This window comes from Oncorhynchus kisutch, linkage group LG5 (genome assembly GCF_002021735.2).
Source record: "Oncorhynchus kisutch isolate 150728-3 linkage group LG5, Okis_V2, whole genome shotgun sequence".
NCBI classification, from domain to species: Eukaryota; Metazoa; Chordata; class Actinopteri; order Salmoniformes; family Salmonidae; genus Oncorhynchus; species Oncorhynchus kisutch.
The window spans coordinates 56,468,819-56,487,578 of record NC_034178.2 but is presented as its reverse complement, the minus strand read 5'-3'; the positions used below and the strand labels follow the sequence as shown (position 1 = coordinate 56,487,578).

Below are 18,760 nucleotides of genomic sequence, written 5' to 3'. Positions count from 1 at the left end.
CAGAATCAGTAGAGTACAGCATCTGAATGTGTTTTCCAAATACAGTATTCAGCTTCTTTCAGTGATCGTCTTCTTATGTTCTGAACAACCAAACACTATGCCTGTTGAGACAAGAACAGAGACACTCAGCAGAGGAGAGGAGGGAGCAGATGGGCAGGGTTGTGTGTGGTAAAAGGAAAGGGTGAGGGAGGAAAGAAAAGGCAGGGGGACGCTAGCAAAAGTAGAGTGGGGGGGGTCGAGAGGAATGGAATGGATGGGTGGAGAGGGGGATGGAGGAGGGAAGGAAGTGAAGGAGAGAGAGGTTTTCATAAAGTGTTTGGCAAAGACCCTCTCAGTCCTGCACAGCCTCTCAAGAGGGACTCAAGAGGTACTGGTTCTCACTGGTCAGGTAGGTAGGTGTGTGTGTTTGTGTGTGTGCATGTGTGCATGAGCATTGTATGTGTGTTTTCTTGTGTGTGTGTGTGTGTGTGCGTGCGTGCGTGCGTGTGTGCACAAATATTGTATGGGTGTGTGTGTGTGTGTGTGTGTGTGTGTGTGTGTGTGTGTGTGTGTGTGTGAACATGTTTAACTACCAGAATTCCCCACAAGAATAGTAAACAAACAAACATTTTACCAACTGGGGACATTTTGTTGGTCCCCACAAGGTGAAATGCTATTTCTAGTGGGTTTATGGTTAAGGTTAGAATTATTGTTAGGGTTAGAATTAGGTTTAGGAGCTAGGATTAGGGTTAGGGTTAAGGTTAGGTTTTAGGGTTAGGGTTAAGATTAGGGTTAGGGTAAAAGTACGGGTTAGGGTTAGGTTTAGGGGTTAAAAATACTGGGACTGAATTGTGTATCCCCACAAGGTTAGCTGTACAAGAGTTATTTGGCTGTCCCCAAACCTTTTTGGTTTCAGGTAGAACCCTTTTTGGTTCAAGGTAGAACCCTATTGGGCTGTAGAACCCTTTTCCAGATAGTTCTACATGGAACACAATATAGTTCTACCAGTGGTGACAGCCAAAGAAGCCGTTTGGAACCCTTTTTTCTAAGAGTGTACATTCATTTACATTCTCCTCTGTGGATCCATTACCTGATGAAGAAAGATCCTTAAATACTGCCCCTAAGGTAATGTACAGTATTTAACATGCAGTATATCTAGTGTTGAGTCAATGGTGCCTGTTGTTTGGATGGGCAGCTGCTCTTTGGCTTGTTTTCATATCTGTTTTGTGTGTGTGTGTGTGTGTGTGTGTGTGTGTGTGTGTGTGTGTGTGTGTGTGTGTGTGTGTGTGTGTGTGTGTGTGTGTGTGTGTGTGTGTGTGTGTGTGTGTGTGTGTGTGCTGATCCCCTGTAGCTCTCCTCTCTTTTCATGTGGTGATAGATTACATTTTGATAGATAACATTTGACTTGGGTTTTTCTTTGGTTATGGTGTTTTGATGTTTAGCATCTACATTTTCCAGTCATTCCAGGAGTTTATTATGTATTAAAGCTTTGGTAGCAAGAATGCATTACTTTCATATGTGTTGTTTTTACAAAGGGGGGCAGAGAAATGTCTTGATGGTACTTTATGAGTTTCAACTCCCAATGGGAGAGTATGGGTCCTTTACAATGTTCTATCATTTCTTTGGGCCCCTTTTTTATACAGTAGGTATAGGTTGGTTGATGATTATTTTTCCACTGTCATTTGGAGTATTTTCCAGGATGTTCAGGTAGGTTTAACTCACATTTCTGAACTCTGGGTAAGTCTCCTCTCTTTCTCTCCTCTTAGCTGCAGCAGACTTGTGTGTGAGTTCTTTCCTGCGTGTGTGACCATGCGCGGTGTGTGCGTGTTCCTTTTGGTATGCATCATGGCGCTATCCGTTGCCATGCCAGACAGGCAGGACCCGTTTCTCTGGCTGTCCGCCCTGCATGGTCGCGGTTACAACGAGGGATCCCTATTGGCCGACACCACCGGGGGGGAGTGTCCTGATGAGTGTGACTGCCCGCCCTCCTTTCCCATCGCTATGTACTGTGACGGACGGGGGCTGACAGCCATGCCCACCGTGCCCTCCAGGATGAAGTACCTGTACCTGCAGCACAACGAGATCACCGCCCTGCCAGACTCCGCCCTGGCTAACACTACTAACCTAGTCTGGGTCATGTTGCATCACAACGCGCTGTCTACAGACAAAATCGGCAAGAGGGTAGGTTACTCTATATAACATGACACTTCACTGCACGTCACAATACAGCACTAGACTACACTACACTAGGCTTCGATCAACCAATCATTACATAGATTATAACATACTTTTTTCATCATTGTATTCCAGGCGTTTGCCAAGCTGCAAGGGTTGGAGCGTCTGTACCTACAACATAACAACCTGACTGGTGTTCCCCCCAACCTGCCACGCTCACTACGAGACCTCAGACTCAACAACAACAACATCAACAAGGTAACGGCATCATTCACACCCTTCATCACCACTGCACTTTCAAACACTTTTATTCTTCTTCATCTGTATTCAGTCTTTATTTTGATTGTGAAGTGCATCCAGATGTTTTTCAATCAAGTGTCAAAGAGGCATGTAAAAAAAACACACTCTTGGAAAGACCACAAGCGTTCTGGGCCTCATCACTGTTTTTATGCAATCATTTCAATAAAGTTTGTTTTGTTGTGGTTGCCTAGATTACACCAGAGGCCCTGGAGGGCATGGACAACCTGACCATCCTGTATCTCCATGACAACGCTCTGACGGAGATGGGCACATCTCTTAGGGGGTTGAACTCACTCACACTCCTCGACATCGGCGGCAACAAGCTGAAAAAGGTACCGTAGTGTAACGGGTGTGTGCGTGTGTGTGTGTGTGTGTATTTCACCTTTCTGTCTTCTCTTTGTGAAACACTTAGTCAAAAATACTTTTTTAAAAACACAATATATAAATACATTTGTATTGATTGATCAAGTGATCTATTGATTGACTGACTGACCCCTCCAGGTTCCAGACAGCCTCCCAGAGCACATCCACCAGCTGTACCTGGAGTCTAATGCCATCAGCGTTGTCCCAGAGGGATTCCTCAGTAAGTTCTCCCAGCTGCAATACATTCGCATGGGCCACAACCAGCTGACGGACAAGGGCATCCCCCCCAACACCTTCAACGTGACTGGCCTGGTGGAGCTGGACCTCAGCTTTAACCAGCTGGAGAGGATCCCCCCCGTCAGCCAGACGCTAGAGCACCTCTACCTACAGGCCAACCACATCAAAGGTGTGTGTAATTAGTGATGTCTGACAACCTAATTAAGCATAATCAAAACTGATTTATGAGTCATCTCATCATGACATGAACTACGGAGGCCCCTGAGGATCAACAGCAACCACATATCATATCCTTAAACTGTATACAGTATGCATGTTTGCATGCAAGCCGAATATACACATGCACATGTATGAGCACACAACATCTTGGCTGTCCATTGAAGTCCATGATGACAATGCTCCATTGAAGTCCATGATGACAATGCTCCATTGAAGTCCATGATGACAATGCTCCATTGAAGTCCATGATGACAATGCTCCATTGAAGTCCATGATGACAATGCTCCATTGAAGTCCATGATGACAATGCTCCATTGAAGTCCATAATGACAATGCTCCATTGAGGTTGGGGGGAAAGTAGGTTACAGTAGGTGGGAAGGTGCTTGGGACAGGTCATGTGATGTGGTTGTGCAGCATAGTGTGGTTGTGGTGCACAGATTCCCTTACACAATGCTGCAGGTAGGACACGTCCATAGTCTAATGATGTGATTCCAGCAGCACTTAGAAGTTGAAGAAACACGTTTGCTCTTTGTTTGAATGCCAGAATGTAAACAATATCACTCTCTGTCTCTACCTCTCTCGCTGGCTCTCTCCCACACTTGTCTCCCTCCCCTCTCTGTTGCTCTCTCCCTCTCTCTTTGTAGAGTTTACCCTGGGTAGTTTCTGTAGTGTCGTGGACGTGATTAACTTCTCCAAACTGAGGACGGTGCGTCTGGATGGGAATGAGATCAGCACCGCGGATGTCCCCTCCGACTCAGTCCTTTGTCTGCGCATGGCCAACACCATCGAGGTGTAATGCTCCCATCTCACCACCAGGCTGCAGCACCGTCAAGGTGTGAACAACCATCTCAACACTGGAATGCAGCATTTCCAGTACACATCTGCAACTCCCCTATTTCCTGAACGGAGGGCAGCAGTTTGATCGTCACTAGTTACCAAAGCCACAAAGTCATAATTATGGCTAAACCCCACCTATTTCTATAATATATTAGCCATTTAGCAGACGCTTTTATCCAGAATTACTTGCAGTCATGCATGCATACATTTGAAGTATGGGTTGTCCTGGGAATCTTGCCAAGCGCTGCCAACTGAGCAACAATTTTTCTGCCAAAAATCTGATTTTAAACCTAACCCTAACCTTAACCTTAACCACACTGCTAAACTTATGCCTAACCCTAACCTTAAATGAAGACTGAGAAGAACATTTTTGCTTTCATTAATTTTGACAATATAGCCAATTTCGACTCGGTGGCTGTGATAACTAGTATCAAAGCAGCAGTCCTAACTTTAGCATCACGTTGCAATTCCCCAATCTCACCAAGAAGGGGTAGCAGAGGGGTATGAGACACAAAGGCACACCAAGTTTATTTTGGTTTAGTTTGTTTTACTAATATCATTCAAAAGGACATTAGCATACATCTCCATATCAGGACAAGTTAGAAATAGAATGTTCAAAGCATGTTGAAAGAGCTTCCAAAGTCAACTTCATGTCAACTTTTGACGGTCAGAAAAAAATTATGGACGAATGGTGGTTCTGGCCATAATTTACATTGTCTGACAACATATGAGCCTCAGAGAAATACCATAGGATCAGATCTCTGTGTTCCGGCCCTAATCCGAGTAGGGATGTAACTGTTGTGATTTATGATATGATTTATGATATGAAAGACATGTAGGCCTACTGCATGTATTGGTATTAGTATTGACTAAGGGCCTTGGTGTTTTGATGTTTCTTATTGACTTAATAAAGGTATTCATGTTTTACTAAGACTTAACCGGTTTTGATTTTGGATTATTGTTTAGGTTCAATCTCTTGTTTCACAAAATCAATATAGTTTTCGGGACAAAAAATGTAACTTGAGTGTCACAGTAAATCCACTGGGCCAGACGATACCCAGAAATTAGCTTTCATTGGGTTGTGTCTGCAGTTTGTGATACGAGAGACAGAGGCAGGGACAAGGACAGGGACAGAGACACAAACAGAGACCGATACCCGATCACCCAACAATGTCTCTATGGCGCACACATATACACGCTTACAAACACACTATTTTCTATAGACTCTTTCTGCACACACAAAATCACACACTTCCAAGGTAAGTGCTTTGAATGGTAAGGTGGGAAAACCTTGTCCACCTTGTCCACCATCAATGTCTATCACCCACCTGGGGTACTGGTACCGAGTCAATGTGTGGGGGTACAGGTTAGTCGAGGTCATTTGTACATGTAGGTAGGGGTGAAGTGACTATGCATAGATAATAAAAGCTCGGCAATAGTGATGTACTGGGCGTTTCAAAGCACTTCATGGCTACCGAAGTGAGTGCTACGGGGCACTAATCATTTAAGCAGGATACCTTCGCTTCCTTGGGCCCAGGAACGTTGGAGGTCTGCTTGAAACATGTAGGTATCCCAGACTCGGTCAGGCAGAGGTTGAAAATGTCAGTGAAGACACTGTAATCCTAGATTCAGATCATTTTGGCGAGAAAAAAACCTCACCCAGACAGGCCAGTCATGTGAGAAACTTGTCATCGTGAAAGCCTGTCAATACTTTGCCCCTTGATTACTAGCGCACATCTGTATGTTGTAAAAGCGTTTCATGGTTGCTGCCCATATCATTGCATAGCGTAGAAAATACGACAGTTCAGGGGCCTTGCTTTAACAAAGTTAACCATTTTCACTGTAGTGTCCAAAATGTCTTTCAAACTGTCAGGCATTCCCTTGGCAGCAAGAGCCTCTCGGTGGATGCTGCAGTGTACCCAAGTGGCGTCGGGAGCAACTGCTTGCACGCGTATTACCACTCCACTATGTCTCCCTGTCATGGCTTTTGTGCCATCAGTACAGATACCAACACATCTTGAGCACCAGAGTCCATTTGATGTCACAAAGATGTCCAGTACCTTAAAAATATAATCTCCTGTTGTCCTGGTTTCCAGAAGAGGATATCTTCCTTAATTGACCCCCCATACACGTAACGGACATATACTAAAGAAATGTCCTTCTTTTTGAAAGAAAAGCAATTTTTTCATCCATTAAAATAAAATAAAATAGATCCGAAATACAGTGTAGACATAGTTAATGTTTTAAATGACTATTGTAGATATAAATGGCTGATTTTATATGGAATATCTACATAGGCACACAGAGGCCCATTATCAGCAACCATCACTCCTTTGTTCCAATGGCACCCTGTGTTAGCTAATCCAAGTTTAGCATTTTAAAAGGCTAATTGATAATTAGAAAACCCCTTTGCAATTATGTTAGCACAGCTAAAAACTGTTGTTCTGATTAAAGAAGCAATACAACTGGCCGTCTTTAGACTTGTTGAGTATTTGGAGCATCAGCATTTGTGGGTTCGATTACAGGCGATAAATAGCGAGAAACAAAGAACTTTCTTCTGAAAGTCGTCAGTCTGTTCTTGTTCTGAGAAGTGGCTATTCCATGCGAGAAATTGCCAAGGAGCTGCAGATCTGGTACAACACTGTGTACAACTCCCTTCACAGAACAGCGCAAACTGGCTATAACCAGAATAGAAAGAGAAGTGGGAGGCCCCGGTGCACAACTGAGCAAGAAGACAAGTACATTAGAGTGTCTAGTTTGAAAAACAGATGCCTCACAAGTCCTCAACTGGCAGCTTCATTAAATAGTACCAGCAAAACACCAGTCTCAACGTCAACAGTGAAATGGTGACTCTGGGATGCTGGCCTTCTAGGCAGAGTTCCTCTGTCCAGTGTCTATGTTATTTTGCCATATTGGCCAGTCTGAGATATGGCTATTTCTTTGCAACTCTGCCTAGAAGGCCAGCATCCCAGAGTTGCCTCTTCACTGTTGATGTTGAGACTGGTGTTTTGCGGGTACTACTGTTCGCTAAACACTAGATTGTTTAATTTTATTTTTGGAAGTGAAATGATGCTACTCAGGACAGAAAAAAACCTCACCCAAATGTATAGCCCCGTTTGTTGTTGGAAAATATACAGTTGAAGTCAGAAGTTTACATACACTTAAGTTGGAGTCATTAAAACTCGGTTTTCAACCACCACAAACTACAGATTTGGCAAGTTGGTCAGGACATCTACTTTGTGCATGACACAAGTCATTTTTCCAACAATTGTTTACAGACAGATTATTTCACTTATAATTCACTGTATCACAATTCCAGTGGGTCAGAAGTTTACATACACTAAGTTGACTGTGCCTTTAAACAGCTTGGAAAATTCAAGAAAATTATGTAATGACTTTGAAGCTTCTGATAGAATAATTGACATCATTGGAGTCAATTGGAGGTGTACCTGTAGATTTATTTCAAGGCCTAACTTCAAACTCAGTGTCCGTTTGCTTGACATCATGGGAAAATCAAAAGAAATCACCAAGAACCTCAAAACATTTTTTGTAGACCTCCACAAGTCTGGTTCATCCTTTGGAGCAAGGAGACTGAAGGAGACGCGTTCTGTCTCCTAGAGATGAATGTACTTTGGTGCGAAAAGTGCAAATCAATCCCAGCACAACAGCAAAGGACCTTGTGAAGATGCTGGAGGAAACATGTAGAAAAGTATCTATATCCACTGTAAAACGAGTCCTATATCAACATAACCTGAAAGGCTGCTCAGCAAGGAAGATTCCACCGCTCCAAAACCGCCATAAAAAAGTCAGAGTACGGTTTGCAACTGCACATGGGGACAAAGATCATTCTTTTTGGACAATGACCCCAAGCGTACTCCCAAAGTTGTGGCAAAATGGCTTAAGGACAACAAAATCAAACAATCAATGAATAAAATGTATTTAAAAATCCCTTCTAACATCAGCTGATGTCACAAAGTGCTGTACAGAAGCCTAAATCCCCAAACAGCAAGCAATGCAGGTGTAGAACCACGGGTGCTAGAAAGAACTCCCTAGAAAGGCCAGAACCTAGGAAGAATCCTAGAGAGGAACCAGGTTATGAGGCCTGTGCCAGGTGGAGATTATAACAGAACATGGTCAAGATGATCTGGTTTCCATGGCCAAGTTTCCATGACCAAGAAGACTTTGATCTGGTTTCCTTTAAATATGATCCAATTTCATCAAAAACCTGATTTTGACTCTCAATGAACTTTAAACTAACAATATTTTGATGCGTAACATGTCTGTTGTCTTTACTAGTTTTCTGCGGTCAGGATTACCGTAAATGACTGTTTAAGACTGAAACCATACTGTAATCTCACAGTCCTGGAAAAATACAGTGTCCTGTACAATGGCAACAACATGATGTAGTGTGTGTGTGTGTGTGTGTGTGTGGCCAACTAACCTCTAATCCTATGATGAGGGTGCTGCTACTGTAATGTGACCATCTCTCTCTGTGTCAGCAGATGAGTAATGAACTCACTTCACCCTTGCTCACATACACAACAATCATGCAGTGCAACAGTCAGTCATGACGGATGAATGAGGTAACTCAGTGCTTAAATATATTTGTCGATAGCTTAATATACATTATTCCAATTGCGTGTTTACTCTATAGGTGTGTATTTGTGATGCCATAGAAACTATTGTCTATACAGCCCAGCTCTGAGAACCACCTCCAACCTGTAGGCCTACTACAGTAGACTACATCCAGTATCTCTATATATCTGACTACATCCTCTCTGTCCCTACCTCGCCTCCTCTGCCTCTGCTGTTACTGCTACAGGTAGTGTGAGAACATCAACAATACTTCTCACCACTTCCCTGACATCGATGGTGGCTGATAGCGATAGTGGTAGCATAGCAGTTCAGAGTGTTTGGTCAGTAACCAAAAGGTTTCTGGTTCAAATCCCCAAACCAACTAGCTGATATATCTGTTGACATGCCCTTGAGTAAGGCACTTAACCCTAACTGTTCCTGTAAATTGCTCTGGATAAGAGTATCTGCTAAATTACTTAAATTTAAGGACAAGATGGCTGTTCTGGAGAGGTCCAAGAACTCTTCCTTAATCAGGACTACTCGGAAGCGATTTGCGCCAGAGGTGTAAAGTACTTATCGCTGCCAGAGAGCGTGGGAACATTGCTTACATCCACTATGACAGGCTCATTGTCCACCCTCCCTCCCAAAATACTTGTAGCAGTGAGAGAGCCGAGCTTCGGGTCAGCAACTTCAGCTCCACATCACATATACAGTACATACACCAATTGATACTCAAAAGTGCCTGATTGACAATGTTCTTGTCATGCTTTCTGTTTTTTCTTCATATTATGTCTATCTCCGATAAGCTACCCAGGAAAGAGCAAAACATTGTACATATTAAATATTGCCACGGAAATAAGGTTTATGAAATCAATAACTTGCTAAAATCAGATAACGTTCATATATTGCTCATCTCAGACTCAATTCCACTTTCACCTGCCTCACCTAAAGCCTCTTCTTTTGGGGTGCTACTATAGGCCATACACCTTTACATACACCTTAGCCAAATACATTTAAACTCAGTTTTTCACAATTCCTAACATTTAATCAGAGTAAAATTCCCTGTTTTAGGTCAGTTAGGATCACCACTATTTTAAGAATGTGAAATGTCAGAATAATAGTAGAGAGAATGATTTATTTCAGCTTTTATTTCTTTCATCACATTCCCAGTGGGTCAGAAGTACACTCAATTACTACTTGGTAGCATTGTATTTAAATTTTTTAACTTGGGTCAAATGTTTCGGGTAGCCTTCCACAAGCTTAACACAATAAGTTAAGTGAATTTTGGCCCATTCCTCCTGACAGAGCTGCTGTAACTGAGTCAGGTTTGTAGGCCTCCTTGCTCGCACACACCTTTTCAGTTCTTAAGTCCTTAAGCCATTTTGCCACAACTTTGGAAGAATGCTTGGGGTCATGGTCCATTTGGAAGACCCAATTGCAACCAAGCTTTAACTTCCTGACTGATGTCTTGGGATGTTGCTTCAATATGTCCACATAATTTTCCTGCCTCATGGTGCATTCTATTTTGTGAAGTGCACCAGTCCCTCCTGCAGCAAAGCACCTCAACAACATGATGCTGCCACCCCCTGCTTCACGGTTGGGATGGTGTTCTTTGGCCTTGCAAACCTCCCCCTTTTTCCTCCAAACATAACCATGGTCATTATGGCCAAACAGTGCAGTTGCAAACTGTAGTCTGGCTTTTTTTTATGGTGGTTTTGAGCAGTGGCTTCTTCCTTGCTGAGCGGCCTTTCAGGTTATAGGACTCATTTTACTGTGGCTATAGATACTTTTGTACCTGTTTCCTCCAGCATTTTCACAGGGTCCTTTGCTGTTGTTCTGGGATTGATTTGCACTTTTCACACCAACGTACGTTCATCTCTAGGAGACAGAATGCATCGCCTTCCTGAGCGGTATGACAGCTGCGTGGTCCCATGGTGTTTATACTTGCATACTATTGTATGTACAGATGAACGTGGTACCTTCAGGCATTTGGAAATTGCTCCCAAGGATGAACCAGACTTGTGGAGGTCTACAATTTTTTTCTGAGGTCTTGGTTGATTTAAAAACAATATTCCCATGATGTCAAGCAAAGAGGCACTGAGTTTGAAGGTAGGCCTTGAAATAAATCCACAGGTACACCTCCAATTGACTCCAATGATGTCAATTAGCCTATCAGAAGCTTCTAAAGCCATCACATAATTTTCTGGAATTTTCCAAGCTGTTTAAAGGCACAGTCAACTTAGTGTATGTAAACTTCTGACCCACTGGAATTGTGATACAGTGAATTATAAGTGAAATAATCTGTATGTAAACAATTGTTGGAAAAATGACTTGTGTCATGCACAAAGTAGATGTTCTAACCGACTTGCCCAAACTATAGTTTGTTGACAAGAAATTTGTGGAGTGGTTGAAAAACTAGTTTTAATGACTCCAACCTAAGTGTATGTAAACTTCCGACTTCAACTATATATGTGCTATGCCTGATATTGTGTGTGATGTTAACAGAGAGTTATATTTTCTGGGTGACCTGAATAAAGACTGCTTTTCATCAAGCTGTCCGCTCAAGAGGAAGCTTCTCACTATAGTGTGTAATGAGGAGCATCCAGATGCTGCACTTGATGAATTTATGAAATTGTTTCTTCCAGTTCTTGATAAGCATACACCTATTAAGAAATTGACTGCTAGCACTGTTAAGGCCCCGTGGATTGATAAGGAATTTAAAAGCTGTATGGTTGAGAGGGACGAGGCAAACAGAGTGGTGAATACATCTGGCTGCACATTTGATTGGCAAATTTACTGTCAATTGAGAAATGATGTGACTAAACTGAACAAAGAGAAAGAAGACATTTTGATGTTGCCAATTACTTTAATTACTATTTAATTGGCAAAGTAGGCAAATGTAGGCATTAAATGCCAACAACAAACTGTGTGCCTTCACATGCATTCATAAATGACCTAATAATGAAAGAAAAGCATTGTAATTTTGAATTCTGTAAAGTTAGTGTGGGTGAGGTAGAAAGATTATTGTTGGCCATCAATAATGACAACCCACCTAGTCTTGACAACTTAAGAGAGAAAGCTACTGAGGATGGTAGTAGCGGACTATATTGCCACTCCTATTTGTCATATGAAAAATGTTTATCCTCAGACCTGGAGGGAAGTCAAAGTCGTTCCACTACCCAAGAATGGTAAATCACATTTTACTGGTTATAACAGCCGACCAATCAGCTTGCTGTTTTTGACAATGCAATTTCTCTGTAAACAAATTAACAACAGACGTTCAGCATGTTTATAGAGAAGGGCACTCAACATGTATTGCACTTACACAAATGAAATAAATTGATAATAATAAGATTGGGGGTGCTGTACTGTTTGATTTCAGTGCAGCCTTTTATATTATTGACCAGAACCTGTTGTTGAGGCTTTTCAACCTCTACCATATTGTGATTTCAGAGCTATCGATCTAATAGAACACAGAGGGTTTTCTTTAATGGATGCTTCTCTAATGTTAAAAAGATATAAAGTGTGGTGAAACACACGGCCGTTTTCTAGGCCCTCTACTCTTTTCTATTTTTACTAATTACCTGCCACTGGCATTAAACAAAGCCTGTGTGTTTATGTATGCTGATAATTCAACCCTATACGAGTCAGCGACCACAGCTAGTGAAATCACTGCAACCCTAAACAAATAATTGCAGTCAGTTTTAGAATGGGTTGCCAATAATAAACTAGTCCTGAACATCTCTAGAACTAAGAGAATTGTATTTGGTAAAAATAATTCTCTACGTTCTAGACTTCAGCTGAATCTAATAATGAATAATGTGGCTGTTGAGCAAGTTGAGGTCACTAAATTACTTAGTGTTACCTTGGATTGTAAACTGTCATGCTCAAAACATATTATTTCAATGGCTGTAAAGATGGGGAGACAATGACAGTGACAAAGAGATGCTCTTCTTTTTTGACACCACATTCCACAAAGAAAATCCTAGTTTTATCTTATCTTCATTATTGCCCAGTCATATGGTCAGCTGCTGCAAAAAAATAACAAGAAAAACTGCAGCTGGCAGAGAAGAGAGCAGCACTTTTTGCTTTTCACTGTATTCAGAGGGCTAATATCAACATTATGCAGTCAGTCTCTCTTGGCTAAAAGTAGAGGAGAGACTGACTGCATCATTTCTTTTTATAAGAAACATTAATGTGTTGAAAATCCAAAATTGTTTGCATAGTCAATTTACACACATGCACTTGCCCCGCCACCTGGGGTCTTTTCACCAGGGCCTAAAATTAACACCTGCCACCTATCAAATGTGGTTCGATTTTGGCTTTGGTGGCTAACACGTTGGCAGGTGGTCAAGGCTCCACACTGTGAGCATTTCACTCGCATTTGTGAATAAAAATAGTAAAGTATGGTCACATTTATTGCTAAATAAATGCTGTAGTAGCCGTTTTCAAAGTATTTCTGCCGTTTAGTTTCATAGTTGGTCAATTCATCGCACAAAGTCAAAGAACTAGGAATCATATAGCCTGTTCCACATTGCACTGCAACACTGCCTGGCTGGGAGCTGTGCACATGTGAAGAGCTGAGTGAAAGACTCATTTTTAGAAGTGCTGCGCAACCCATAAAAGTTGGTCTCATTAATTTGAAATGAAAGTCTACTGAAGTGAGACTTTGTCCTGGTGTTTCTTGGCTATTTACATTGTTTTGTTCACAAGCTAGGTTGTTTTTCAATGTTTGAGTTTCAACAGCTAGGGAAGAGAAGACAATGACTGGAGTAGTGTTACCACGGTAACCTCCCACCCTTAAAGGGGTAGGTGAACATTTTTGTATCCAATATTTAGGTTAAAAGTTCATTTACTTACCACATTACTTCTTACAAGTAATACATATATTGTTTTAGAAACATTACAAAGCATGGACATCCATTTCGGGGTGTTTTGTTGGTGTCATTTTTGCACACAAAGGATTTGTGTGCAAAAATGAATCACAAATTGTATTTTAGGCACTGCTTTTCACAGTTCCCAAATCCAGTACAAATTAAAGAAAACTCACAGAATTATATAGAGCCATGATTACATGGAACTCCCTTCCATCTGTGATTGTTCATGTGAACAGCAAACCCAGTTTAAAAAAAACAGATAAAGCATAACCTCATGGCGCAACGCCTCTCCCCTGTTTGACCTAGATATTTTGTGTGTATGTACTGATTTGTAGGCTATATGTGATGTTTTAACCCTCCCATTGTCCTGGTATTGTGTCTAGTCCCCGCATCCTCCGGGTCACCCTGTCCCGTCCTGGCTAAAGGCCCAATGTGCGCAAGTGTGACAGTAGGCGTGTGAACAGCCTTTGCAGATGTATTTCTTACACCTGCAGCACACCGTGTGTGTCTTGGAGTCCTTCTTGGGTGGGCAGAGCTGACACCTCTTCCTCTTACTTGCCCCGGTGGCCGGGGCAACGAGCGGGGCAGCGGCCGTGCCAGCGGCCGTTGATCACAAGGCGCCGCCGCCACCGCCTCCGTAGCACTCTGTAGGATTTGACAAGCGCTGACGCCGCTTCGGTGCGGGGCAGATGCTGCCTTCTTTGGATCAGCTGCTCGAGGAACACCCTGCGCTTGTTCCGCTTGCCAGGCATCCAGTCAGGCTTGATCTCTCGCCATATGACAAAGGTGTTGTAGGAGGACACGTCGAGGATGTTGTGGAAGACGACCAGGGGCCAGCGGGCAGTCATCCGTCTGCAGCTGTAGATGCCGACCACCTTGTCTAGGTTGTTCACGCCGCCCTTGTTGCAGTTGTAGTCTAGGATGAGAGCCGGCTTCCTGTCGCGGCGATCGCTAATGTGGCCCTCTGTGTGCAGCGTGCTCAAAAGTAGCACGTTCTTGTTTTTCATTGCCAGGTAGGACACCAGAGTGGCGGTGGGCGTGAAGGCGAACCTGGAGGACAGGACCTGTCTGCCCCTGGACTCGAGCAGCGCGGGCGGGAGCTCGGCCTTGTTCTTTCTCACCGTGCCCACCATGGTGAGGTTCCTCTCGAGGAGCCGCTGGCCCAGGTCGTAAGAGGTGAAGAAGTTGTCGCAGGTGACATTGCGACCGATCAGGCCCGTTGTCAGATCGAGGACGACGCGCATCCCCTGGTTCTTCTCGGGGCCTCCGCCGGACGCCTTGCCGGTGTACACTTGCATCTTCCAAGCGTAGCTGGACTTGGCCTCGCAGGCCACCCACGACTTGATGCCGTATTTGGCCGGCTTGCTGGGGATGTACTGACGGAAAGGACAGCGGCCTTTTGGAAAGGGGACAAGAGATTAGTGTGGTTACTGTGTCACGGGGGCCAAGGGCCAAATTTTGTGTTACACACGCTGCCAGCGCTGCTACAGCCGCTGCTTGTACCGCTGCTACGGCAGCACTGCCTCTCTGTATAGACATATAAGCACATGCGCACACACGCGCACGCACAAGCACAGTACCTCTGAACGGGACCAGTTGCTCATCCACCGTCACGTCGGGTCCCGGGTTGTAGAGGGCCGGCAGCCGCGTATGGCTGCGAGTTTGTCCGTGGCGAGTCTGGCGGGTCTCGACTGGCGATCGTCGATACGCAGCAGCCTCGAGTACCTGTGAAAGACCTTGAGCGGCATGGTGGCTCGGAACACGGTCCTGCCGCTCTCAGCGTCCCACAGGCTTGCCGCGGCCTCGCCCCGGGACCTGTAGACGACCGCTAGGATCAGCAGCCCTATGTAGGCGCGCAGGTCCGTGGCGTCCATGGGTCGGGACCTGTAGACGCCCGCTAGGATCAGCAGCCCTATGTAGGCGCGCAGGTCCGTGGTGTCCATGGGTCGGGACCTGTAGACACCCGCTAGGATCAGCAGCCCTATGTAGGCGCGCAGGTCCGTGGTGTCCATGGGTCGGGACCTGTAGACGCCCGCTATGATCAGCAGCCCTACGTAGGCGCGCAGGTCCGTGGCGTCCATGGGTCGGGACCTGTAGACACCCGCTAGGATCAGCAGCCCTATGTAGGCGCGCAGGTCCGTGGCGTCCATGGGTCGGGACCTGTAGACACCCGCTAGGATCAGCAGCCCTATGTAGGCGCGCAGGTCCGTGGTGTCCATGGGTCGCCAGCCGTCGCCGTATTTTCTGGCCCCGTGCATGTTCCTCATTTCCACAATTATCCTTTCTATCGCCGGTGTAACAAACAGGTGGAAGGCGGATGCGATGTCGCGGGCCTGGGTCGCGGCATAGGCCATGGGGCCTGGAGTCTGGTCCGGCCCGGCGTGGCAGATCGCGAGGGGCCCGCGGTGGCGGCCATAGGCCACGGGGGACCACTCGATTTTGCCGTTTTCCGACAGCAACGGCGGCTCCCTTTGGTCCGGGACCGAGGAGATCTCTTCGTGCTCGTCCTCGTGCTCGTCCTCGGGCGGCTCTTCCTCGTGCTGCTCTTCCTCAGAAGAGAGAGAAGAGGCATCGTCGACCTCGCGGCGTTCGGGGTTGTATTCCTCCCCATCTTTGTCTTCCAAAACCTCTTCCTCCTCCTCCTCCTGGCAATCCGGCAATCCTGGCGCAGAGGGCCAGCCCTGGAAACACAGGGCCTGGGTCGCACTGACCCACGAGCGCAGAGCGCAACTACAACACTCGGCTGCTCTCTAGCACACAGCGGGGACGTGCCCCGGCTGGCTGGGTCGCTCTGACCCACGAGCGCAGAGCGGTGAGCCAAGAGCACAGAGCGGGGAGCCGGGCACAGCCTCGCCACACTCGCAGACTCTCTACTACGCTCGACGGCACACGCCTCGCCAGTGGCTGCCAGGGTCGCTCTGAGCGCAGAGCGAAGAGAGCAGAGCGGGGAGCCGGGCACAGCCTCACCACACTCGCAGACTCTCTACTACGCTCAAAGGCACACGCCTCGCCAGTGGCTGGCACGGTCGCTCTGACCCGCCAGCGCAGAGCGGGAGCCCTGGAAACACAGGGCCTGGGTCGCTCTGACCCGCGAGCACAGAAAGGGGAGCCCTCCACACACAGGACCTGGGTCACCCTGACCCCAGGACCACGGGAGGGTTAAATATATGTAGTTCTGTTCTTGTCTATTAATGTTTTGTATTATGTCATGTTTCATGTTTTGTGTGGAACCCAGGGAGAGTACTTGCTGCTTTCGCTAATAAAATACCAAAATACCTTCTAATGAATGTGAAAACAAATTGGCATTGTCCCCGGCAACTAAGTTGGTGTATTTAGTGATGGTGTAAAACAGTTAGTTATACATCACCAAAGTGATATGACATATCTTAACTTTTGAGAACAGTTATTTTAGAGACAGATATGACACTATCCCCTAATACAATAGAATCAGTCAAAAGAGTCCAGAAAAAACACCTGCTTCTCTTATTGTTTCCAATACTGTTGCAATGCATCACTACATTATTCATAAAACACCATCAGTATGTTTTTAAAAACATACCAGGAAATCAGCTAACCCATGGCAGTCACACAGAACACACAACCCAGATTTGTTTGTGAGGCAGGTATGTTTTTACAAGATGATTCTCAACAACTATCAGATCCTGTGACATAGGCACACACTAGCTTTTGTTTAACAAAGAGGGCTCCCTCTGTGGTTCTCAGCTGAAGCATTGACGATGGTGCAGGACTGTGTACAATACTCCCAACACTTTGTCTACATGTTGAAACCCTTGCTTATGATACGGCTTTGGAAACCTTTGGATATTTACTGTCATATAATCAAGAAAGTTTTTCATAAAACAAAAGGTTAAATTACTACACACCTTTATAGGGTTAGAGTTCCCACACAGCCATATTTCAATGTTACAGCGCATGTCAAAGGAAGACCGACGGAAGACAGAGGCAACCAATTGGAAGAAGGATGCCAGAAAATACTGTCAGCTGCAACTGTGTTAAAACCGGTTAAAACAGTGTACAGTAAGTGTTTATGTTGCATTTGCTCAATTATTTTTTATGTGATATGAAAACGGAGGGCTTTATGTTTTAGAACCGTATCACTATTGAGAATCGATTGACATTTAGATGGAATGTTTGGCTGTTTTTGCTGACAGAACCAGTTTACCTCTGAACGTAACATATAAGTTATTTGGACTTTAAAGGAGTAGGCTCCTTAATAGTATCATTGTGGTCTAAGGCACACACACACACACACACACACACACACAGATCCACACACACAGATCCACACATGCATCCAAAACACATGCACATGCAGACACACACATACACATAAGCACATACTCACACAAAGAAAAAACTACAACGCACTTGACAAAAATTATAGGTAACCTGTTTTGTTTGGCATTGATAGAATAAACCCACTAGAAATAGTCAGTGGTGTAAAGTACTTAAGTACAACTACTTAAAAAGTAGTGGTGTAAAGTACTTAAGTAAAACTACTTATTAAAGTGCTACTTAAGTCGTTTTTGTGGGTATCTGTACTTTACTTTAATATTTATAGTTTTGACAACTTTTACTTTCACTCCACTGTCTCTGACACCCGAAAGTAATAGTTACATTTCGAATGCTTAGCAGGACAGGAAAATGGTCCATTTCACACACTTATCAAGAGAGCCTTTCTGGTCATACCTACTGCCTCTGATCTGGCAGAATCACTGAACACAAATGCTTCGTTTGTAAATGATGTCTGAGTGTTGGAGTGTGCCCCTGGCTATCTGTAAATAAATAAAAAACAAGAATATTGTGCCTTCTGGTTTTAATATAAGGAATGTGGAATAATTAATATTTTAGCAATTACATTTACTTTTGATACTTAAGTATATTTAAAACCAAATACTTTTAGACATTTACTCAAGTTGTATTTTACTGCATTGACTTTTACTTTTACGTTAGTCATTTTATATTAAGATATCTTTATTTTTATTCAAGTATGACAATTGGGTACTTTTTACACCATTGGAAATAGTTAGTCATATCTGGACGAGGACAAAATAATGAACGATTTAGGTCTATTTACAAGAAAATACTATAGGTACAGTATGTCTTACCACTCTGGTTGGAAACACGCGCGCGCACACGCACACACACACACACACACACGCATGCGGGCGCACGCG

The 18,760-nt window shown here is 44.3% G+C and overlaps 1 protein-coding gene and 1 pseudogene across 1 annotated transcript; one reads left to right on the top strand and one right to left on the bottom strand.

Moving 5' to 3' along the window:
• Window positions 1-227: 227 nt before the first annotated feature.
• On the top strand, window positions 228-5,048 carry LOC109890259 (fibromodulin-like). The gene is made up of 6 exons (XM_020482249.2): window positions 228-388; window positions 1,746-2,160; window positions 2,290-2,412; window positions 2,646-2,786; window positions 2,956-3,223; window positions 3,918-5,048. Exons 2-6 carry the CDS (start codon window positions 1,789-1,791, stop codon window positions 4,067-4,069), a joined length of 1,056 nt encoding a protein of 351 aa, XP_020337838.1. The 5' UTR covers window positions 228-388; window positions 1,746-1,788; the 3' UTR covers window positions 4,070-5,048.
• Window positions 5,049-14,113: 9,065 nt separating this feature from the next.
• On the bottom strand, window positions 14,114-17,477 carry LOC109891614 (piggyBac transposable element-derived protein 4-like; annotated as a pseudogene).
• Between the last annotated feature and the right edge of the window lie 1,283 nt (window positions 17,478-18,760).